The sequence below is a fragment of the Galeopterus variegatus genome, unplaced genomic scaffold, assembly GCF_000696425.1.
Source record: "Galeopterus variegatus unplaced genomic scaffold, G_variegatus-3.0.2 Scaffold2336, whole genome shotgun sequence".
Lineage (NCBI taxonomy): Eukaryota > Metazoa > Chordata > Mammalia > Dermoptera > Cynocephalidae > Galeopterus > Galeopterus variegatus.
In genome coordinates this window covers 9,663-35,297 of record NW_007728447.1, presented here as the reverse complement: position 1 = coordinate 35,297, position 25,635 = coordinate 9,663, and the positions used below count along the sequence as shown (strand labels likewise).

Genomic DNA, 25,635 nt, shown 5'->3' with positions numbered 1-25,635 from the left:
TACAGTATATTTTATAGTATTCAGGTGACTGTATATACATGATACATTAAGCTATGTCACAATCTTTTATTCTTAGAAGTACCATGTGGGCAAGGATATATGTAATAATAGAGGTTATAGTTTAGAAAACGATAATTTTAAGTACATTGTAAATCTCTCCAAGTTTGCAGTTTAGTGCTTAGTATTTGTAGTTATGTGATTTGAAATGTAGCTGCATCATTTGGATTAACTGATATTTTTCTAACTACATCAGCTAAGTTATTTAGCTGAATATTTCCTGAAAATGCCAAATTTAACAGTTATAACCTAGAAAACTCCTCTCCACCCTTTCTGAAAGTTTATTGTATTTTGGGGGAGTAGTTATTTCTCAGATGACTTAACATATATGTGGTGACACCTGAATTCTGGTTTTTAAATAGTTTTTCAGCAACACTCTTCTAACTTGGTATGCCCTTGTTTTATTAAAGATATTTAGGAAGGTAAATTATGTTATCTGTGTGTCATTTTTTAAAACCTTTTCCAATGTCAAATATTTTGTTTTCTTTTTTTTTATTGGCTGACTGGTACAGGGATCTGAACCCGTGACCTTGGTGTTATAAGGCCGAGTCAAATATTCTATCTTTCCTTATACAGAAAGTAAAGTTATAGCTCCAGTTCTTAACCAATGGCAATTGTCATTTATTCCTCTGTTTATTTTTCTATTTATTTATTTATTTAAGAATATTCATGAGGTACAAAGCTAATTGTCACCCCTCCTGCCCATGATGTGAGGGCCAGGTTCATGCTGGGGACATACCCATTACCAGAAATTACTATTGTACCCCTTGTCCGCACCAAATTATCCCCCAACTTCCCTCCCACCCCCCAACTTTGTAGCCCTAGGATTATTCCCTCCCTCTGTTAGACCGTGGCACTACTGTGATCTTTCTTTCCTTCTTTCCTTTCTTAGCTCCCACATTTGAGTGACCACATGTGGTATTTATCCCTCTGTGCTTTGCTTATTTCACTCAACATAAGTTTCTCCAGGTTCATCCATGATGTTGCAAATGGGAGTATTTCATTCTTCTTTATGGCAGAGTAGTATTCCATAGTATATATATACCACAGTTTCCTTATCCAATCATCCATCGATGGAATTTAGGTTGGGTCTATATCTTGGCTATTGTAAACAGAGCTGCGATGAACATGGGAGTGCAGGTATCTCTTTGACATGATGATTTCCATTCCTCTGGGTATATACCCAGAAGTGGGATTGCTGGATCATATGGAAGATCTATGTGTAGTTGTTTGAGAAACCTCCATATTGTTTTCCGTAATGGTTGTACTAATTTAGAGTCCCACCAACAGTGCAGCAGTGTTCCCATCTCTCCACACCCTCACCAGCATTTGTTATTCACTGTCTTTTTGATTATAGCCAGTCTATCTGGAGTGAGGTGGTATCTCAGTGTGGTTTTAATTTGCATTTCCCTGATGACTGGTGATGTAGAGCATTTTTTCATGTATCTGTTGGCCGTTTGTATGTCTTACTTTGAAAAATGTCTATTCAGCTCCTTTGCCCATTTTTTAATTGGGTCATTTGGTTTTTTACTGTAAAATAGCTTGAGTTCTATGTATATTCTGGATATTAATCCCCTGTGAGATGCATAGTTAGCAAAAATTTTCTCCCACTCTGTAGGTTGTCTTTTCACTTTGTTGATTGTTTCCTTTGCTGTGCAGAAACTTTTTAGTTTGATATAGTCCCATTTGTTTATTTTTTCTTTTGCTGCTTGTGCTTTCAGGCTCATGTTCATAAAGCCTCTGCCCTGACCTAACTGCTGAAGTGTTTCACCTATATTTTCCCTTAGTAATTTTATAGTTTCGGGTTTTATACCTAGGTCTTTAATCCACTTTGAGTTGATTTTAGTGTATGGTGAGAGATACATGTCTAGTTTCATTCTTCTGTATATGGATATCCAGTTTTCCCAGCACCACCTGTTGAAGAGGCAGTCTTTTCCCCAATGTAGATTTTTGTTGCCTTTGTCTAATATCAGATTGCTATAAGCCTGAGGAGTGATTTCTGGGTTCTCAATTCTAGTCCACTGATCTGAATGTCTTATTTTTATACCAGTACCATGCTGTTTTGATTACAACAGCTTTGTAGTATAATTTGAAGTCAGGCAGAGTTATGCGTCCAGCTGTGTTTTTTTTGCTCAGGATTGCTTTAGCTATTTGGGGTCTTTAGTTTTTCCATATGAAAGGTAAGATTGTTTTTTCCATTTCTGTGAAGAATGACATTGGTATTTTGATGGGGATTGCATTGAATCTGTAGATCACATGGGGTAGTATAGACATTTCACAATGTTAATTCTTCCAATCCAAGAGCATGGAATATCTTTGTATTTTTTTTTTTTTTTTTTTGTCTTCTTTAATTTCTTTCAGAAGTGGTTTGTAGTTCTCATTGTAGAGGTCTGTCACCTCTTTGGTTAAATTGATCCCTAGGTATCTTATTTTGGGGGGGACAATTGTAAAGGGGCTTACTTTCTTTATTTCTCCTACTGTTAATTCATTATTTTTGTATATAAATTCTACTAATTTGGAGGCATTTATTTTGTATCCTGCAACATTACTGAAGTTATTTACCAGCTCTAGGAGTTTTTTGATAGAGTCTTTAGGTTTTTCTGTATACAATATCATGTCATCTTGTAGTTAGAGAAAGTTTGACTTCATCTTTTCCAATCTGGATTCCCTTTATTTCTTTCTCTTGCTTGATTGCTCTAGCTAGTATCTCTAGTACTATGTTAAATAGAAGTGGTGAGAGTGAACATCCTTGTCTTGTTCCTGTCCTTAAGGGGAAGGCCTTCAGTTTTTCCCCATTCAAAATGATACTGGCAGTGGGCTTGTCATAAATGGCTTTAATTGTGTTGAGATATTTTCCTTCCATGTCTAATTTTTTGAGAGTATTTATCATGAAGGGATGCTGAATTTTGTTAAATGCTTTTTCTGCATCTATTGAGATAATCATACGGTCTTTGTCCTTGAGTTTGTTGATGTGTTGTATTACGTTTATTGACTTTCGTATGTTAAACCATCCTTGCATACCTGGGATGAATCCCACTTGATCATAGTATATGATTTTTTTAATATGTTGCTGTATTCTGATTGCCAATATTTTGTTGAGGATTTTAGCATCTAGGTTCATCAAGGATATTGGCCTATAATTTTCTTTTTTTGTTGTGTCTTTATCTGGTTTTGGTAACAGAGTTATGTTGGCCTCATAGAATGAGTTTGGGAGAGTAGCATCTGTTTCAATTGTTTGGAATAGTTTGAGGGGAATTGGTATTAACTCCTCTTTAAACGTTTGATAGAGTTTAGCCGTAAAGCCATCCGGACCCCTTTTTTGTTGTTGTTGGAAGATTGCTAATTAATGCTTCAATCTCCTTGCGTGTTATTGGTCTGTTAGGTTTTCTGTCTCTTCTTGATTCGGTCTTGGTAGTTTATATGTGTCTAGAAACTTATCCATATCTTCCAGATTTTCGTATTTGTTGTCATACAGTTGTTTATAATAGTCTCTAATGATTCTTTATATTTCTGTGGTATCATTTGTAATGTCTTCCTTTTCATTTCTGATTTTTGTTATTTGGGTCTTCTTTTTTTTTTGTTAACCTAGCTAATGGTGTGTCTATTTTATTTATCTTCTCAAAAAACCAACTTTTAGTTTTGTTGATCTTTTCTTGTTTTTTGGGTCTCTTTCTCATTTAGTTCTGCTCCGATCTTAATTATTTCTTTCCATCTACTACCTTTAGGTTTGGATTGTTGTTGTTTTTCAAGTTCTTTGAGGCATAGTGTTAAGTCATTTATTTGAAGTCTTTCCATTCTTTTGATATAAGCATTTACTGCAATAAATTTGCCTCTTAGTACTGCTTTTGCAATATGCCATAGGTTTTGGTATGATGTATGTTTATTTTCATTAGTTTTAGGAATTTTTCGATTTCCTGTTTAATTTCTTCTTGGACCCATAAGTCATTCAGGATCCTATTATTTACTTTCCATGTATTCATATAGCATCCAGACTTTTGCTTATTGTTTATTTCCAGTTTTAGTCCATTGTGGTCTGGAAAGATAGTTGGAATGATTTCAGTTTTTAAAAATTTGTTGAGACTAGATTTGTGAACTAATATGTGGTCTATCCTGGAGAATGTACCATGAGCTGATGAGAAGAAAGTGTATTCTTTAACTGTTGGGTGAAATGTTCTGAATATATCTGCCAAGTCCAGTTGGTCTGGGGAGTAGATTAAATCCTGTGTCTCTTTGTTGATTTGTTGCCTGGAAGACCTGTCGCATACTGAGAGAGGGGTGTTCAAGTCACCCACTATTAATGTGTTAAGTCCATCTCTTTCTTTAGGTCTAAGAGTGTTTCCTTAATATATCTCGGTGCTCTGGTATTGGGTGCATACATATTTATGATTGTTATGTCTTCTAGCTGGATAGTTGCCTTTATCATTACACAGTGGCCTTCTTTGTCTTTCTTTTTATGTTTTTTGTTTTAAAGTCTGTTTTGTCTGATATAAGAATAGCTACTCCTGCTCGTTTTGGGTTTCCATTTGCATGGTATATCTTTTTCCATCCCTTCACTTTTAGTCTATGTGTGTCTCTGCAGGTGAGGTGGTTCTCTTGAAGACAGCATATACTTGGGTCTTGCTTTTTAATCCAGTCAGTCTGTGTCTTTTGAATGGGGAGTTTAGTCCATTCACATGTAGAGTAGTTCTTTACAAGTGTTGCTTAATTCCTATCACTTAATTGCTTTTTGTTTAGATGGTTTAAATATCCTTTGATCATTATTTCCCCCTTTTATTTCTCTTCTTCAGTGTTAGTTGGGAATTTAAGGTAGAATGATTTACCTCCTTTCTCTTTCTTGCTGGCATTTTTGTTTTAACTGTGGGTTTTGCTCTGTCTTGTGTATTTGTGATGGCACCATTAGTCAGATGCCAGATGAATGACTCCCTTGAGAATTTCTTTCAGTGCTGGTCATGTGGTGGTGAACTCCCACAACTTTTGTTTGTCTGGGAAATACACTATTTCTCCCTCATTTCTGAAGGAGAGCCTTGCTGGGTAAAGAATTCTTGGCTGGCAATTTTTTTTCTTTTAGTATTTTTAATATATCATTCCACTTTCTTCTGGCCTGTAGGGTTTCGGTTGAGAAGTCTGCTGTTAGTTTGATGGGGGTTCCCCTAAATGTGGCCTGATGCTTTTCTCTTGATGCTTGTAGAATTCTCTCTTTGTCTTTGAGCTTTGTGAATTTAAGTATAATATGTCTTGGGGAGGATCTTTTTGGGTTGAATCTGTTTGGGGACCTTTGAGCTTCCTTGACTGAAGGTCTGTATATCGCCCTACACCTGGGAGTTTTCTGTTACTATTTCCTCGAGTAGGTTTTGAATACCTTTTCCTTTCTCCTCCCCTTCAGGAATACCGACAATTCAGATGTTAGAGCGCTTGAGGTTGTCTGCTATCTCTCTTAGATTTTCCTTGTTATTTTAAATTTTTTTCCTTTTTTTGGTCTGCCTGAATTCTTTCAAAAAGACCATCATCAAGCTCTGAAATTCTTTCTTCTGCTTGCTCTACCCTGCTGCTCAAGCTCAGTTGTGTTTTTTATTTCATTGAGTCTCTCATTTCTAGTAATTCTGCTACACTCTTTTTTAAGGTATTGATCTCTTTGTAAATTTCCTCCTTCATATTCTGAATATTTTTTTCTTGTTTATTTGTGTTCTCTAATTGAGTCTTCCTTTATTTTAAGTTTTCTTAAGATCATTACTTGAAATTCTTTTTCAGACATTTCAAAGATTCCCTGTTCTGTGGAGTCTGACTTTGGAGCATTACTATATTCTTTTGGTGGTATCATTTTTTCTTGATTGTTTGTACTTCTAGTACTTTTTTGATGATTTGGTAGAGGGTTTGCTTCTTCTATTACACTAAGGTTGGCTGTGTAGTGGCCCTGGTTGCTGCTGTGGAGGTGAATTATCTTTGTTTGACAGTAGGTGTGATGGTGGTTATGTTAAACCACGTTGGTTCCTGTTCTAGACTCTGTGGATGTAGAATGGGCTCCTAGTGCCATCCGGTTCTGCTAGGCCAAACTCGGTGAGTCGGACCCATAGGCTGGTGCTCCCCCTGGGGTCCAAGAAGCGGGGAGGGACCACCTCTAGCTGCAGGGTGCCGTGTGGGGCCTGGCACTCTCTCCCCTGGGTACAAAGTGGGGTGAGGGTCCGCATCCAGCCGCACAGTTCCACTGCTATATTCCTCTGTTTAATGTTAAAATTGCCATTTATAATGTATTTTTCTTTAAATGTAAATAGCATATCTGACCTTTTATCATATTTATATTTCTTATTAGGTGGACCCCACTGGAGAATATGGAAATCTGGTGACTATACAGTCATTTAAAGCAGAATTTCGCTTAGCAGGGGGTTTAAATTTACCAAAAATAATAGATTGTGTAGGTTCTGATGGCAAAGAAAGGAGACAGCTTGTCAAGGTGAGACTTTCCTTCTCTGATGTGGTCTTTACAGGGTTTTAATGAAGTCAAAGTTGAAGAAAAACTTTAGTTGATATTTTCTTCCTGCTTTATTTGGGTCTTCATATTTATTCTGAATAATTACAAGTGAGGAGAAAAATTGTAGAATAGAAATGTAGTATATTCTAGAACCAGAATGCTTTTCTCCTTTTTTGTGTGTCTCTGAAAGACCATCATTATTATAAAGTTGATTCAAGTAAAAGAATACTGTTAAGTTACAGACATGTTGAGGTTAACAATCAACTTACTTGTGAAAAAGTATTTTGGTGGCTATTGCTTATTTCCTTGAATAGTACAAGTTGAAGGCCTTTGCCTCAGTATACTGGGCCTGGTACTGTGCCAAGTGCTATTTAGTGTATCAGAAATGGACAGCATTCCTCCTTTACTGTTTGCTCAAGAGCTCTTTGGGCAGTGCTGGGGATTGATGGAGAAATGCAGGGATTGGTGGAAAGATACAGTGCTGCTCCACTCAGGCATTTTGCAGTGTACCCTCAGGTGGGGGAATTCCAATTAGTCTAATTACAAAAACAGCTGGGGAAACTTTTTTTTCTAAATCAGTCTACCTACCCAGTGTTATATCTTATTCTAAATGAAAGAATGGCAGTAGGTCTTAGTTATTTGAGAGACTGTTAAGAGGAGCACAGATGCTCAGATTGATTTCTAAATGCCTTTTCCTGTCCCCGGATGACTCTGTGTGTTTTTATGATAAAATGAACTGTGCTTAGTTATTCATGTTTGATTATGCTGAAGGGCCGTGATGACCTGAGACAAGATGCTGTCATGCAGCAGGTTTTCCAGATGTGTAATACGTTACTACAGAGGAACACTGAAACTAGGAAGAGGAAATTGACTATTTGCACATATAAGGTAACTAGTTTGAACTTCTACTGTACAAAGGAACAAATAGTAAACATTTTAGGCTTTGTGAGCCACATTGGTCTATGTTGCATATCTACCACTCTCTCCATTCTTCTCTCGCACTTTCTCCTTGTGATGGATGACTCATCTCCACTTGGTTCACCTTCTCTTTTGAGCTTAGATACACCAATTTCATTTTCATATCACAGCTTTTCTACATCCCTCTGCCTGGAATGCTCTTCTCTCAGATCATTGTACCAGTTACTCCCTTACTTCATTCAGGTCCAGTGTCACCTCCTCAAAAAGAGTCCTTCTCTGACCAAGTCACCATTACAGTAGTCTCCCCTTATCTGCAGGAAGGTCTTGTATTAGAATATATAAGACCTCCAGTGGATGCCTGAAACTGTGGTAGTAACCAAACACTGTATATACTATGTTTTTTCCTATACATACATACCCATGATAAAGTTTACTTTATAAATTAGGCACAGTAAGAGATTAACAACAAATAACTAATAATAAAATAGAACATTACAATATACTATAATAAGATTTATGTAAATGTGGTTTCTGTCTCTCAAAATATCTTATTGCCCTGTGCCATGGGCCACTGAAACCACAGAAAGCAAAACTGCACATAAGGGGAGACTATAATTAAAGTCTTCCTTAAGACATGAAGCAAAAGCAGTTCAACATTTTAGTACATTAAAATAAAAATATATAGAGTTAAAAATACCATAAAGACGAGTGACCAACTGAGAAAAGCAGAGTTGATTCTTCTGCTAAATGGAACAAACTAAATATGGATCTATCACAGATGATAATGAGTATAATTAACAGGAGTTATCTCTCAGGGAATTGTGGAGATGGAGAGATGGGCAGGCTCTCAGAAGTCTAAGCAGCTGGCTAGAAAATCCTAATCTTTGATCTTAAGTTTATTTCTGGTTGCTTTCCTCCAAGGAGCTTTGTCTCCTTTGGACGGAGAAATATTAACACAACTTGAGAAAATGCTTTGCACTGACTCTGATAGTCGAATGATCATCAAATACTCTTTAATGGCCTTCCATAATCAAAAAGTATTTAATCTATAACTTCAGGTGGTTCCCCTGTCTCAGCGAAGTGGAGTTCTTGAATGGTGCACGGGAACTGTCCCTATTGGTGAATTTCTTGTTAACAATGAAGATGGTGCTCATAAAAGATACAGGCCAAAGGATTTCAGTGCCTATCAATGCCAGAAGAAAATGATGGTGAGTGGCACTCAAAAGTTATTGCAAGATTATATTTAATAACTTATTAAAGCTGATGGCTATCAAATATTATAGAATACAAAAAGTTTTAGCTTCATGGGATAATTGTTAAAGGTGCTAAGTAAGAGAAAGTAAGCTCACCAGAATGAAAGCATGAGTGAAAAAGAAAGGTTTTTAAACTATGTGAAGTGTCAGTTCTTGTTAGATAAGAAATTTAAACATTATTCAATTTATGTTAATTTGCTTTTAATTTGGGGTAAGCTAATTCTTAACACACTAACTAAAACAAAACACCTTATGAAATGATTTTTATAAGAAACTGATATAGAGAATCTTCTAAAACATTTGCCATGTCACACTGGCCATCTGGTCTGACATGCGTTCACCAGATGAGCAATATTTATTGAATGCCTTCTATCTACAAGGTGCTATGCTGAGACTTCATAAATATTATGACTAATCATTAGTGTTCTTACCTTATTTTAAAATGAGAAGTTCAGAGAATTTAACTTGCCCAAGGTCAATGAACTAATAAATAGTGGAGCAAGAATTTGAAGTCTGTCCAACTTCAAAATCCATTTTCTTTTCATTTTATTGTGCTTTCTGTCACATGTTTTTAAAAATGTGTGGTTAGTGCTATAGGCATTGTGATAGAAGTCTGTACAGGTCACAGAGAGTACAATGTAAGCATGGAGGAGGAGGTGGTTAGTTCTACCAGGGGCAGGGAGGAGTGGAGAGAATTAGATTCAAGAAAAGTCTTCATAGAGGAGATGTTTGAGCTCAGTTTTTTAAATGAGTTTGTTTCCAGGTAGAAGGAGCATACAAGCAAAGGGAAAGAGGCATGAGCAGGCAAAGGCAGCATAGGCTTAGTCTTTGAGGAGGAATAAATAGATGAGGTTGGAGCAGTAGTGGTTGGTCAAAAAGTGGAGGGTTACTTTATGAAATGCTAAGAAGTTTGTCTTTAGTGACAGGGGCCCTTTGAGAAGGATAGTGATATCAGATTTGCATTTTAGAAAGTTGACTCTGACAGCACTGTGGGTTATATCTTTGAGAAAGCAGACCGGAATCGTGAGACAGGGTCTGAGCTAAGACTAATAACATTAGTAATGGAAAATTGTGGGTAGATATGAGAAATATTAAGGAGGCAGAAGTAATGGGATTTGATGCTGATTAGAAGTGAGGCTGGGGAAAAGTAATAGTCTTCTTTTCTGGTTCTCCCAGACGGGGTGGTTAGTGAGGCTGTTTACTGAATTAAAGAATATAGGAGTGGTTGAGGTTTACCAAAGATGAAGAGTTGTTTTGTTTGGGTTTGAGAGTGATCCAAGTGAAGATGTTAAGTGGGCAGTTTAATAAGTGGGGGCTTATTAAAGATATCTGGGCCAAAGATACAGATTTAGAAGTCATCAGCACATAGATGAGAGTTGAGCTCATTGAAGTAGATAAGCTTTGCTTCAGGAAAGTGTTATATAGTGAGAAGATGTTGGAGAACAAATATCTGAGACATGTCAACTGTTTTGCCTCACCAGCCACCCAGAGATTCTTCTACTTTTCCTCCTTTTCACTGTTTCCTATTGCACCCTGGTGCTGTGATGCCACCTGAGATTATCTGGAGACACATTTGGCATTTCTGTGTTTACTTCCACCTACATTATAGGATTATTCAGATTGGAATTTACTTAAAACAAATAACAGTCACTGTTGTTGTGCCTCCTTCCCCTATGATTAATATGAAAATCCTAAAGGGATTATCACTTGTAAGTAATTGCTGCCCTGACCAGACTGTTAACTTCTGTGGGTAGAGTATCTTGTTCATCTTTTTATTGCCCCTATATCATTTTTTCATATAGAAACATAGTAGGCATTAGTTGAATTAGTTGGACACAGTATTGAGAAAATAATATATATGATCTATTTAAAGGATGTGCAAAAGAAGTCTTTTGAAGAAAAATATGAAACCTTCATGGATATTTGCCAAAATTTTCAACCAGTTTTCCGTTACTTCTGCATGGAAAAATTCTTGGACCCAGCTGTCTGGTTTGAGAAACGATTGGCTTACACTCGCAGTGTGGCCACTTCTTCTATTGGTAATCTTGTACATCTTAGTAGATTCAGCACTTTTCTACATTCTGAGTTGCAAGGGGATGTTGCTGGTGATGGTGGTTGTTAAACAAACCATCTTTATCATTAAATCATCATGTTTCTTGTTCATCCTGATTCTTAGCTTCTCTAACCATAGCTTTTTATAGCTTTTGCAGAAGAGAATTCTCCTGCTCCAAGGTAGGGAAATAAGACTGGTTTTTCTTATTCTTTGTTTTATAGTGAATATGGTTTATTTTCTCTCTTGCCAATATATTATTTTCTGAGATTTTTCTTTGGAAAATATTAAAACCTTTGATAACTCCATTTGACTTATTTCCTTTAATCATTGTTATTCTTTCGCATAGAACCTCTATAAAATTGTGATATTATCACCCAATGATTGATCTTGTTTAACAGAATTTTGTTTTCAGAATAGAAATCATGATAGATACATGTTCAAATATTTAGTACACAACATATGTTTTGACTTCATTTTTTAATTTCTCAGAAATTGGAATAGCTAGGTAGGGTAGTCAGCAAAATTCTAGAGTATGAGAATCAATAGGAACTTTACAAGTCATCTAATCTATTGGTTTTCAACTAAAGATGACTCCTTCCATCACTTATGTACCAAACCCCAGGGAGAAAGATAATGTAGGTTTCAAAAAAGTTCACAAGTAATCACTAATCTGATTCAGCTAATTTAGTTTATAAATAGGAAAGTAGGCCCAGTTAATAACAGAGCTAGCCAGACACCCAGCGTCCTGACTCCCTACCCGATGTTTTTTCTGTAACATCACATGGTATCTCTCATTTATGTTAAAAGCATTTTAAGGCATATCATCATCTGTCTTAAAAATAGAAATGCCGTTTTTCCTGGATATGTACCTGGTGAGATGAATTAATGATTAATTTGTATTAAATCTAATTCATTAAGCAGAAGAAAGTTTCACTGAAGAATGAAGAATTAACCCATAGACATCTGAAATTATAAGTATGCTCAACAAAAATTTAAGTACCTATGATGTGATGCTTTAGCCCAAGTAAATAACTGATTTCAACTTTAACCACACTAATTTTCAGAGTACTAGTATTTTGAAATGTGTGCCTGTTAGTAAAGAGAAAATGTTGTTTAGGTCATCATCTAGGATTTATAAAATGCAGTACGCATGAAAATAGCTGGCAAGATATGACTTCAACTCAAAATGGCCAGTTACATACATAATTTCCTTTAGGCTAAAAAGTCTAAACTACTTAAAAATTACATAGCGTCAATGGTATAGTTGAAATTATGGTTAAATGTGTATTACAAATAGATGACATCAGTGATTTGGGGTTGTTTTTTTCCCCAGTTGGTTACATACTTGGACTTGGTGATAGACATGTACAAAATATCTTGATAAATGAGCAGTCAGCAGAGCTTGTACATATAGATTTAGGTAAGTAATAGAAGATAAGTATCTTTATTCCATTTAACAAATACTTGGTCATCAAGGAATGTAGTTTGCCTACCCAGATACTACAAATTTGAGGGAGACAGACACATCAAAGCAATAAATATTGCTGGGATTTTTTTTTTAAAGCATAAATACAGTGGTGCTGAAAGGAGTAGCTAACTCTGCCTAAGATAATGAGTAAAACTTACTAGAAGAGTGACATTTGAGCCAGGTCTGCAAGAAAGAAAGGAAGGATAAATCAGAAGATAGAACAGATTTGGAAGAAGGAACAATTAAGATACATAGAATGTTGTGGGAATGATGATTCACTAAATGTGGCTGTAGTGAAGTTTGTATGTAGTTGAGTATCTTGAGAGATGGATTGGTAGGAGATTTTAAAAAACCAGGCTAAGGAGTTTTAGCTTTAGTTTGTTAAGTGATGGGAAGTAAATGAAGATATATTTAAGCAGGACATGATCATATTTGACTTTTGGAAAGATAATTTCAGGAGCAATTTGGGAAGCAGTACTGGCAGCAGAAGACAAATTAGGGGATATTATAATAGTTTAGATGAGAAATGATGATTATTTTGAAGTATTAGTGGAATTTCCAGGTAGAGTAGACATTTAATATGTAAAAAAGAAAAGAGTTTGAATATAATCACAGAGATCTAGAGTCTTTAGCAAATAGATTTCAGTAGAAGTCATTGGACTGGAGAAGGTTCTGATCTTACACATCCTTGATAAAAAGGACTAAAGATAGAATTGTACAAAATGCTAGCATTGAAAATTCAGGTCAGTAAAAAACTGAATAATCAACAAGTCATGGAAAGTAGGATGTAGAGATATCTCGGAAGCCACGGGAGGAAAAAATTTCATGAGGGATGTAGTGCTCAACAGTATCTAATATAGAATGGTCAGGATGAATGCCGAAAATGGGCCTTTGAATTTAACAATAGATCAATCTTAGAGATGTAGGAAGTACGCTTTGGATAGAATGGAGGAAGCCAGATGGTAAAATGGCAAGGATTGAATGAAAGTTAAGGATGTATAGACGAAGAATGTGGAATTATTCTCCAAGAAGTTTAGAAGTGAAGGGAAGGATGGAGAGAAGTTTGCTGCAGAGATAAGAGACATACCTTTGGTTTTTGCTTTCTTAAAAGGGGAGAGGTGTGATCATGTTAGATACTCCAGATATATGAGAAAAACAAGATGATTGAAATAGCAGGGGAAATCATTATGTATGTATGTGTTTGGTAGCATTGGCTTTAGATTGAAGGCATGTTAACTTTTCTGCTGAGAGAATAGGAAAGGATGAGTGCTAGTAGGAAAGTCTTAAGCTAGAGGGGAAAGAATTTGAAGGAAATTATGTTTGCTATTCTGTTTTTTCTGAGAAATGGAAACCACGTTCATTTGCTAAGAATTGGAAGGATGGTAACTGGCCTTTAAAAAACAGTAGAATTATAAAACAGGTACTATGGAAATAAGACCACGACCTGACTAGAAAGGGATAAGTAAAAAAAGACATTTCAGACAGTATAAGGGGTATTTTCCTGAGGTAACCATCCTAAAATTGTAGTGGAGCCAATAAATAATGTCATCATATAATATTCCAGCAATCCTCAGCATCCCTAGAGTTGAAGTTGTAGTTTAAAATGGTAGGTGTGGTGGATGGACAAGGGGACAAGGAGATTTGAGGTTACTGAGTAAAGTAACCGTCCTTGGAGTCTATACCCCTGGGCTAAGTCAGGAAGGAAGAGAGGCTAATAGGGTAAAAATCTCAACTGAATTCAAAAACTGTTTAATAAGAATAAGGAGGTCAAAGGAGAACTTTTTATTACAATTTATAATTTAAGGATCTTAAGACAGTGCAGTTTTAGGAAATTATAAGTTCTGCAGTATAATTCATATAAGTGGTTTGGTAAGATGGGATAAAATTGAATTCCATAAGACAGAAAAATACAATAATTGAAATAAAAAATTTCAACAGAAGAATGAGGGGAGAGAAGAAAGAATCAGTAAACATGAGGACAGAACAGTAGAAATTACCCAATATGAACAATAGAGAAAAAAATCATGAGAAAATCTTCAGCGTCTAGGGCTAGACAGAGTTCTTAGACTCAATACCAAAAGTACAGTCCTTAACTCTCAAAATTCAACAGTAGGAAAATAAAAGAATCCAATTATAAAATGAGTAAAAGGCATGAACATACATTTCACCAAAGAAAATATTTAGTAGCACACAAAAAGATGTTCACCTGCAGTACAAATGTGTATAGCAGCTTTATTGATGATAGCCAAAAGCTGGAAATAATCCAGATGCCCTTCAGAGGGAAAATGCTTAAACAAACTGTTAGTTCCATACCATGGAATACTATTAAACAATAAAAAGAAACAAAGTATTGATATACAGAACAATTTGGATGACTCTCAATATAAGTGAAAAAGGTAACCCAAAAGGTTACATACTATATGATTTCATTTCTATAATATACTTGAAATGAGGAAGTTATAAAAATGGATAATAGATTAGTAGTTGCTAGAAGAACAGGGGTTGGGGAAAGAATGATAGGTCATGGGGGAGAAGTAGGTATAGCTGTAAAAGGGCAGTACGCAGGATCCTTGTGATGGAAATGTTATGTATCTTGACTACAGCAGTGTCAGTATCTTGATTGTGATATTGTACTAGTTTTACAAGATATTACAATTGGGGGAAAATGGGTAAAATATTTATGAGATGTTCATTCTGTATTATTTCTTACATGTGAATCTATAATTATATCAAAATTTTAAGTCCAATTAAATTTTTTTTAAATATACATATGTATATTCTACATTTTAAATTCTACTAGTCATTACTTCATTTTTAAAAATCACCCTTTAACCCAGATTTCTCTAATTACATCAAAAAAGTTATTTTTCGGGGGCCGGCCCGGTGGCGCACTGGATAGTGCGCCGCTTGGGAAGCGCGGCGGCGCTCCCGCTCGAGGGTTCGGATCCCACGTACAGACCGGCTCCCGCTCACTGGCTGAGCGAGGCGCGGGAGCAACGCCGAGGCTTGCGATCCCGTCGCCGGTCCCCGGTCCGGTACGGGGGCAACACTGAGGGTTGCGATCCGTTGCCGGACACGGAAAAAAGACAAAAAGACAAAAAAAAAAAGTTATTTTTTGGATTTGAGGTAGATCTCATAGACAGTGATGGAGATGAAGGTAGGCAGAGCAGAAATAGAATAAAATACTCTGTTCTAGTGCTAATAGAATATAAGTGACAAATTATTTGTTGCCTTTGCAAAGTTCACATGCCAGTTGGGAAGAAAGAAAATTAGCTGTCAAACCTCCTAACTTCACTGTGTTTTTTACTTTAGGTGTTGCTTTTGAACAGGGTAAAATTCTTCCTACTCCTGAAAGAGTTCCTTTTAGACTCACCAGAGATATTGTGGATGGCATGGGTATAACTGGTGTTGAAGGTGTCTTTAGACGGTAAGTGATACAAGGTAAGGGAGGGCAGATGATTTTTGGTGTCAAAATTATTTGGATTATAGATTGTATAGATTATAGAATTCAGTGCTAGAATTACATCCTGGTGCTTTACCAGTACTAAGGAAAAGATCCTGGATAAAAGTAATAATAGTTTCCCCTTCCTTCCAGACACTTGGGACCTAACCCAATATAACATACATACTATCATTCCTAACCACCTCTGGAAGCTACCCACCTTTACCTTTGATGCCTCTATCCTGGTTAGCTCTTTCTTTTTACTGATCAGAACTACTATTGGGTGCTCATTGTTGGGGATATAGAAGAGACTATATTTTTGTTTTAAGGGAGCTTATATTCTAATACAACTTCCTACTACAAAAGCTTTGCAGTTCCTTGTAGCTTTCCTGGCTTAGGTCTTATGTACTCAGCTTTTATTTGGGCAGATTCTAGTCAAAGTAAACTAATAATTGTCACAGTAATCAAAGACTGAAAGAAAGGTTTCATAGTAGTATAGTGATATTTTTATAAATGATAAGCTTATGAAATAGTCACATATATGTTTGTATTCATTTCAGAGACATCTATTGATAGCCTACTCTGCCAAGTATTCTGCTCTTCGAGATAATAAATTTGGGAATTATTAACAAGAATAGTTTCAGCATACTACACATGGGTGTATATAAAGAAAGATATATTGAAAACATGGATGTGTAACAAAATCCGTATTTATAATGTGTTTGGTTCTGTAGATGCTGTGAGAAAACTATGGAAGTTATGAGAAACTCTCAGGAAACTCTGTTGACCATTGTAGAGGTAACGTATATTATAAGGAAACCTTTGTGTCCCAGATAGACTGTGTATTTTGTTAAGAAGTCAGCAATTTGAAGAGCACTGCTTCATTTTAATATCGTGGGACAATGCTGGGCAGGCAGAGGGAGGAGGTTACACACTAAGCATCTTCACACATCAAAAAATAGTGGTTTAGAAATGCCTCCAGTCCTCTCAGATTTCTTGGACTGCAATAGCATTGCAAGTAATCTCTAGTCTTTAGTACATAAGTCAACTCTTTGACATCATAGACATCCTATATGGTGTTATTTTCAGAATGGTTTCCATTAGGGTTTAAAAGAAGTCAATAATTTATACCTCTTCTCCCTGCTTGGTTTCAAAACTAAGTAGTCAGACAGCTGGAGATGAAAGTGTCAGCATTGTTATTAGAGGAACATGGCTTAAGAGTGAGGTCCAAATTGGTTTGATCCTGGTGCTTTCTTAGTGCCCCTCTGCTGTCTTAACTTTGGGACAGCCCACCTGTGTGAGGGTTTGGACCTGCAGAACATACACAGTCAGGATCACTGCCTCATGTTGATCCAGGGAAGGAAGGGAAGGAAGTCAAACAAATTTCCAGTGGTTGTGATGTTAGCTGTACCCAAATGAGGACTGGGTACCTATGGCAGTCATTCACCAACCTGCTCAGGGTATGTGGGACTCAGGAGGTGTTTCCTCTACAGGAAAACATGGGAAGTAGAGCATAGGCATGCCTCCCTTAACGTTCTTCAGCTTTTTGTTCCTTTAACCTTGTGCTGCTGGACCTGGCTACACATTAGTATCATCTGTACTACTTTTAAAAGATATTAATGCTGACTAAATTCAAACCAAATTTCTAGGGACGGAGCAGGAATATTGGTATTTTTAAAACTCTCCTACTGTGCCACTAGGGTTGAGAATCACTGTCCTTTTTCACTGGCATTAACCATTAAGCCTTTGGTCAAAGACGTTGGGGCTATATCCCTGGGAAGATGAAATTAACAGTCTGTCCCTGTGGTCCTATGTCCACCTTTATGAACCAAAGTGTCTTTGTAGATTTCCTTTGGACTGTTGATAGTAGTATGTATTTTGCTACAAATTTTGCTGAAATGGTCCCAATAGTATATTTAAAATTAAATCCAAGGCTATACTGTTCCCAAGGCTGAAAATACATTCGATTTTCTTTTTCTCATTTCAAGTGATGTTCATACACGTTATTCATTACAGTTTGCTATTGGTTCTGCAGTAAGAATGAATGATATAACATGGATGCCTCAATAATGTAGAAATTAAAGTCTAAAATCACATTATCTTGCCCTTTTGCGTTTAAGACAAAAGAGTTCAAACTTTTCAAATTAATTTAAGGTCCAAAGCAGTTTGACATATTTCCTGGTATTTTGCTCTACTTAGTCTCAGTCAGAAGGGGTTTTTTTTTTTTTTTTCCTTTTTGTCTTTTTTCGTGACCGGTAACGGGATCATAACCCTCAGTGTCGCGCCCGTACTGCAACCGGCAACGGGATCGCAACCCTCAGTGTCGCGCCAACACCACGCTCAACCAGTGAGCGGACTGGTCTCTATATGGGATCCGAACCCTCGGCGGGAGCGCTGCTACACTCCCAAGTGCCGCACTCTACCGAGTGCGCCACCAGGCCGGCACAGAAGGGTTTTTTTAATGCTGGGGTAGATCTGGGAGTGTCTTCAGTAACTATATCATGAGTTAACACTTACTAGAAGGGGGTAGTTTCTTTAGGGTCTCAGAAGTTTTATTAATTGAATGCCAAATTGCTCATGAACCTCATTGTTTAAAGAGTGGTAGGAGATCAAGTTAGAGAAGTGACAGTGGCCAGATCACCTAGGAGTTCCTACATCATTTGTAAGGACTTTGGATTTACTCTAAGTGAGGGTTTTGAGTCTTGAGAAGTGATTCACATCTCTACCTACAACAACTGTGTCACTTCTAAACACACCCTCTAATGCGTTGTGCAGTTTACACTGATCAACCTGATTCTCCCTCTGTAAATCTGTCCAAGTTTCCTGAAATCATTTGGTGTGGTTGTCCCATCTTCAAGAGTAATTTCCCAGTTGGACTTTCTGTCTTCAGCTTTAGGAGGGTGCTTCTCAATAGTGTTCTGGGTCCCAATCCTCTGGGATGTTATTCCTCTCCTCTCTTGGATTTATTTCTTTTCCTCTGTTAGATTTCATTGAGCCACAGTCGCTATTTCTGATCTAATAGGAATGAAAACATCTCCCTACTTCCTAAATCCCTCTTGTTGAGCACTTTGACTTGGGTACAAGTCTCTTTCCTTCTCAGTGTATTTCTCTCTCCTGGCCTTCAAGATCTCCTTTTCTTCATAATTGACCATCCTGTCCTCCAGGATTTTATCTTTTCTACTAAGGAAATATCTCTGTCCCTCTTCCTCAGTGATACTTAGCCAAGGGCAGTTTTGTGTCCTAGAAGATAGTTGGCAATGTCTGGAGAAATGTTGGGTTATCACAGTTACGGGGGGGTTGGTGAGGGTATTATTGACATCTACTGGGTAGGGGCCAGGCATGCTGCTAAACATCCTACAATGCACAGGCTAGCCCCACATCAAAGAAATGTCCAGCTCAAAAATGTCGATAGTGCCAAGACTGAGAAACCCTGCTCTAGTTAATTTTTTTTTCCTTTTTTTTCATGCTCTAGTTCAATCAGTCTGTATTCCTTTATTGTTTTCACCCACTTCTATTTTAATGGTAAGACTAAAACGTATTTTTCAAACTACTCTAGTTCCTTCTTGATTCCAATGTTTGCAAATATGATTCCTGACCCAAGCCTTTGGTTTCGAAATAATTGGTGGTATTCTCTACTTCAGTCCAAGAAGACCATATAGCCTATAATAGAGGCCTCCATTCCTTTTGATTAATTTAATTAAATATACTTCCCTTTTGTGGGTGAAACTGGTGTGGATCTCTGAAATCTAAAACCATTTCAATGCTCAAGTTGAAGTCACATAGGAACCCTTGAATTTATGAACAAGCCACATGTAACCAAGGTCAATCCCTCCACAGTTTTTAATGGCCCTAGAGGATGCCCAAAACAGCATTTAAAAAAAATAGATTTTGGTACTGCTGATCATAGTACATGTCCTGGAATTATACTAAAGGTATTTTATAGTCCCAACCTGCATATATTCTGAGAAACATAGTAAAGGTAGTAGCAAAAGGAATTCCAACCTTGTGATGTGGAATCATTTGTCTCTGTAATTGAGTCATCACTTATTACTAAGACTGTATGGCACACATTTGCTAAAGCCTGACTATTTAAAAAAAAAAAAAGTTCTGTGCTTATAAACACCAAGACAGTTAGCTGTTCTGAACTGCCAACATCAGAAATCTCCCTTATAACCTCACTTTCTAAAAAGCCACTTGCTCTGGCCATGTCAGTTATTTTGGTATCCAAATTCTGCTCCTTATATGTATCTCAGGATTCCAACCACAGTACCAGACCTTGGGGATTGAGGAGGTTTCAGTAAATTTCACCCTTTTTTTCTCTCCACAAATTTAGAACTAATTAAGAGAAAGTGAGCCATAGGAGTAAGGTGAAGATTAAAATCACCAGTCAGGTTGAGGAAGAGGAAGTGGGGTGAATGAGAAATGATGGACACAAAGAGTGATTACATGTTGAAATAATAAGGTAACTACCCTGATTTGTCCATCACATATTGTGTACAACTATTAATAGTCAGCTTTGTATCCTGCAAATATGTGTAATCAATTATGCTTCAATAAAAAATAAATTTTTTAAAAAAATGTCAGGTTTATTACTGATAAAACTGTTGCAGAACATGGCTTATGAGTGAGGTCCAAATAGACTTGATAGTACTCTCCCACAACCTAATACGTTGGGACAGCCCACCTGAGGGAAAATTGGGGCCTACAAAGCAAATGCCCTTCCTCAGGATCATACTGGTCAATAGTAGAAAGAGAGAGAAACTGACTAGTGCTTATCTCCTTTTAATAGATTAGTTTCTCCCAGTCAGGAAACATGGGTAAGGAGATGTCACCCCCCAGCCATGGAGGAAGAATGAATTCAGGATGGGATGAAAAGCTTGGAGTATTATGCTGTTGTAGTTTCCTCCACAGAGAAACATGAAGCATGTGTGATAAGTTTGCTCCCCATCTCCCATCAACTACCATGTGACTGGCCTCTTACTTTTATAGTAGTGATTCTACTTCTCTAAATACATGATCAAAATGCACATTATGGGCCGGCCCGGTGGCGCACTGCTGTAGTGCGCCGCTTGGGAAGTGCGGCGGCGCTCCCGCCGAGGGTTCGGATCCCACATACAGACCGGTTCCTGCTCACTGGCTGAGCGAGGCACGGGAGCAACGCCGAGGGTTGCGATCCCGTTGCTGGTCCCGGTCCGGTACGGGGGCGACACTGAGGGTTGCGATCCGTTGCCGGACACGGAAAAAGACAAAAAAAAAAAAAAATGCACATTGTTCATCTAATGTATATATTCTGTTTAGGTCCTTCTGTATGATCCACTCTTTGACTGGACTATGAATCCTTTGAAAGCTTTGTATTTACAGCAGAGGCCAGAAGATGAAACTGAGCTCCACTCCACTCTAAATGCAGATGACCAAGAATGCAAACGAAATCTCAGGTGAGCAGTATTTTAGAAAGAATCTATTGTCAATTGTTCAGATTTTCTTATTCCCAAGACCCTTTAAAAATGTTCCATCTCATTGAAACCTTTGTGTTTTTGTCATTAGTGATATTGACCAGAGTTTCAACAAAGTAGCTGAACGTGTCTTGATGAGACTGCAAGAGAAACTGAAAGGAGTGGAGGAAGGCACTGTGCTCAGTGTGGGTGGACAGGTGAATTTACTCATACAGCAGGCCATGGATCCCAAAAATCTCAGCCGACTTTTCCCAGGATGGAAAGCTTGGGTGTGATCTTCAGCATATACCTTACCCTTGAATACAACCTTTAGAAATTATATTTCAGTCTTCATTTTTAACCCACCCATGTACTTTGAATAGGGATTAATATTTAACTGTGTTGCGTTTTTTTGTTCCTTTCTTGTTTTAATCGCACCCAAAGATGCTTTGATGGTCTCAAGGAATATCTCTGCTCTCACACTATAGAAATAATTGTTATTCATGCTCTACTTCTACGCTAAACACTTAACGAGTATGAAGGTGCATCAAAAAGTTTGTGGAAAGATTCATATTATTTTTTAAATTCATTTTTCCACAAACTTTTTGAAATACCTTCGTATTCTCAAGTATATCCCTTGTTATTTTCAATAGGATCACTGACTTACACATTAGCTGGAAACAATGGAAGCAGCAGGAGTGATGGTTTTTCCTTTAATATGAATTGGAACAAATAAATATACTGCTACTTTGAGGTGGCTTTTAATTAAAGCTTGTTCCACAGATACTATATGTGAGTGATAAATTATTTGATAATGTAGAAAGGAAAAAAACTTCACAGTTGTAACCATCTATCATGATAAAGCTACGTTAAAAATAAGAAACAATATTGAACACAAAGTAGTATTTAAGAAATGTATTTGGATTTTCAGTAGCAAGATCACCCACTATTACTAAATAAGGACACTGTTACGGAGAACAAATTTCAAAGACACAGTTAGTGTAGTTCCTTTTTGTGGGTGGGGAGGAGGGTAGCTGGCTGGTACAGGGATTGAACCCTGGACCTTGGTGTTATCAGCACTATGCTGTAACCAGCTGAGCTAACCATCCAGCCCTGTAGTTACTCTTTCAAAAAGATGTATATTGTACCTTTTCATTCTGTTCTCTTTATTTCTGTATTGTCCATAACTTTATCTTTCTCTGATGCTTTCTTATATTCTTCTAGTTCATGAATTTTCTTGTCAGCTTTATATAATCTCTACTTTAACCTATTCATTGAGTTTCTTCTTTCAAAAATTGTTTTTCATTTCTAGCTATATATCATTATCCAGACTGCCTGTTATTTGTCTTTTGATGTCTAGTTTTATTGTTTTTAACTTTGAATTCCTTTTATGTCACTAATCATTTTGAACGTCCATATTTTATAGTCACTGTAATAGTTCTATTAGATCAAGTTCCTGCTATTTGTATCTGTTGATTCTTGTACTTGGTGAACTGTTTACCCATTTTTGTCATTTTGAAAGGTGAGCTTACTTTCAGCACGGCTTTCTCTGTGGGAATCTTGAGTGACCTGGGTTCCTTCCAGATAAATTTTGTGTCTGCTTATGTCACATCCCAGAGCTGTCACTGACACAAGACTACTGTTACTTTAATTTCTTGGCTTCAGGGTTTCCATACCTCAGGAGTAGCATAAATTACTGAGGGGAAAGTATTCTCCCAGGCCAAGGCAAACACATTTCCTCATCTCCCTGTGATCTTAGGCAGAATATTTTGTTGATGCCCCTTTCACTGAGGGTATAAGCCTGCATGTGTCCCACCTTTGTGGCAGGGATGGAGAAACATGCATTTAATTCCTGCTGCCTTTAGCAAGTTCAGGGTTCTTCATTCTCCATACAGATGTTAAAGCTGAAACCCCTGTATTAATGAGATTAGCAAAGTGTGCTAGGACAGATACAGCATCAGCTCACACACTTACCTCTCTGGTTTCTAGTCCCCTTTATTTTTTACCCTAAAGATTTCTCCTTACTTTCTTATAAGTCCTGCTGTCTATTTAAAAGAGTGTTCCTTACATTTTATTTAGCATTTCTTTGTGTTTTGTTGGAGGGGAAGGGTTTAGGTATCTAGTTTTATATGTATGTAGCTAGAAATGGAACACCTTTCTGTGCCCCATACCGTCTTATCAGATAAACATCTTAGATAAAAAGCCACCTCAAAGTAAAACTGACTTGAGTATTAGTGAATATAATCCCGCCTACATCCTTAAGAGAGTGTTTATCCCAGTTGCAGAGATTAAGAAATGAGTGGTTGAACTTCCCTCTTATTTGTACCTTCAAGGTTATGTAAACACTTTTTTTCTTACGAAGGGTTGGCATTTCTTTTTACTGCCAATGGCAAGCACTCACGCATATCTGATATTCGTACCTTTTCCTCCCTCAAAACCAATCTCCAGAAATTTTTGGAAATTTATTAATTTCTTGGTTTGTTTTTGGAAAGCTATTCTGAAATTTACTTTTCATTTAATGTTGTATATCTTTTTCTTATAAGCTGCCTAAATAATTGGTATACATTGGTAGTTTTATTACTGTCGTGAATCAAGGGAATGCAGTAAACTTAGAATGTCTTTAAGAAAGCCTTGAAATCTTCATGTGTGGAATAAAAAGTTACCAGCTAGATCACAGTATAGTTAAAGTAATTTATAGTTAGTTCTTGATAGTTGATAAATCCAACTAGGAGAAATATCTAATTCACAGATGATGACAGAATTAAGATTATAAATGATTTTGAGAAGCTGGAACACTATCTGGAAATGAGTAAGATAGAAAATTACCAGGAACAAACGAGGACTGGTTAGGTTTTTAAAATATTAACCATAGAATATTTGTTATATCCTGAGTACCTGACATACATTATATGCAGCATCTCTAATCCTTACAACAAAACCTTGCAAGATTAGTGAGTTTATCCCAGTTTATAGCTAGGGAAAGTGAAGTTTGGAGAAATAAGATAACTTGTCAAGGTCAGAAGATAGTAAGCTTCAGGTACAAGTGTAAGACAGATGAGCTAAATTGAAAAGATTTTTAGGTGAAAAAAATCTAGGGTTCACCAGTTCACAAAGGTCAGTGAGTACTAGAGTAGAAGATGCCAGAAAAGCTAATAAGTTACAGACTGCTTGAACAGTTGTGTCCAGATTAAGGGAGATAATAGCCTCCCTACCACGCTCCCCAAAGTATCTACCTAATCAGTAAGTACATAAAGCCATGGTGATTATAGTATATACTTAAAATGTATACACTTGGAAATGCTAAAAACTTAAATCTGGTCCAAAGCAAATAAAAGCAAAGAGGGAAAACACTGGGCTTCTTAAAGATTAGAACAGGCTAATCTTTTTAAAAGTAGAAAGCCACTATACTGGTGTGAAATACAGAGGTATGTGCCATTTCAAGTATTTTAATAGCACCTTAATGAAATCATATGCTTTATGTACATTTGTTAGTACTATGAATGTATTTCTTTACTACACTGTTACCTGAATCTATTATAAAATATTTTTTTGAATAAATAATCCTAAAAGAAAGTGTTATGTTGAGACTCATTCACTTTATTCAAATATTTGGGTGTTCTGCATGTCAGGCATGGGGCTAGTCCCTAGGGAGACAACAGTGAGCAAGGCCTGCCTAGTCTGCCTGTGTAGAGCTCACAGCCTGGGGACAATAGACACCTGATGGTGCAGTGTGAACTGGGGAGCCTACTACACAGAACTGGTCTGGTATGCTGTGTCTCAGTCTAAATATTATAGTACGTTTCCTTAATTACCTCTTGACAAAGGCAAATTAATATTCCTTCTTTGGATATAGAAAGTGATCCAGTTGACATTTCTAAAGTCTAAAAGATCTGTAGTAGATTATGACAAGTACAAAGATCCTGATATCCTAAATGTGAAGTTTGCTTTCCATTTATTTATCTTATTTTTTAATAAATTCAGTTCTTTTCAGAGTTTCAGGCTCTTTTTTCTAGTTTCTGACAAAATGTATTTTGTAGAGTAGAGTCAAAGTTTTCACAAAGATTAGATTCAGAATTTGGTAAGGTGAAGATCTCATATAATGGAAATCATCCCCTGAAAAATCCCTTACTTTGCCCTTAAAGGACAGCATACATAGTAAAAAAAAGTTTTACTTTCATAGTTTATGGTTCAAAAGCAGTGGGTCTCAACCAGGGGTGATTCTGGCTCCTCACTTGATATTTTCAAACCCAAATTTTTGTTATTCTGATGGGTACAAAATGGCATCATTGTTTGTACCTTAATTACTAGGGAGATTAAACTTTTTTATATGTGATTGTTGGTCGGTATGATTTTCTCTTTGATGACTTGCCTCTACATGTTCTTTGACAATAATTCTACTAACCCTTTGTTGGTTATATAACATCTTTGCTAATATTTTTTTCCCATTCTGTGGCTTGTTTTTTCATTCTCTTAATGGAGTTTTTTTGGTTAACAGACGTTTTTGTCAGTGTTTTCATTTCATTCACTGCAGCCCTGGCCAAAATCT

The 25,635-nt window shown here is 36.8% G+C and overlaps 1 protein-coding gene across 1 annotated transcript in view; it reads left to right on the top strand.

The window, feature by feature from the left end:
* ATM (ATM serine/threonine kinase) overlaps positions 1 to 24,662 on the top strand; it is a 128,450-nt gene extending 103,788 nt beyond the window's left edge. Inside the window, exons 57-65 of the mRNA XM_008581365.1 lie at positions 6,365 to 6,505; positions 7,295 to 7,411; positions 8,500 to 8,649; positions 10,568 to 10,733; positions 12,081 to 12,167; positions 15,528 to 15,642; positions 16,392 to 16,455; positions 20,956 to 21,092; positions 21,202 to 24,662. Coding sequence (XP_008579587.1) covers positions 6,365 to 6,505; positions 7,295 to 7,411; positions 8,500 to 8,649; positions 10,568 to 10,733; positions 12,081 to 12,167; positions 15,528 to 15,642; positions 16,392 to 16,455; positions 20,956 to 21,092; positions 21,202 to 21,385 — 1,161 coding nt within the window. The 3' untranslated portion in view covers positions 21,386 to 24,662. The remainder of the gene's footprint in view (positions 1 to 6,364; positions 6,506 to 7,294; positions 7,412 to 8,499; positions 8,650 to 10,567; positions 10,734 to 12,080; positions 12,168 to 15,527; positions 15,643 to 16,391; positions 16,456 to 20,955; positions 21,093 to 21,201) is intronic.
* Positions 24,663 to 25,635: the final 973 nt, after the last annotated feature.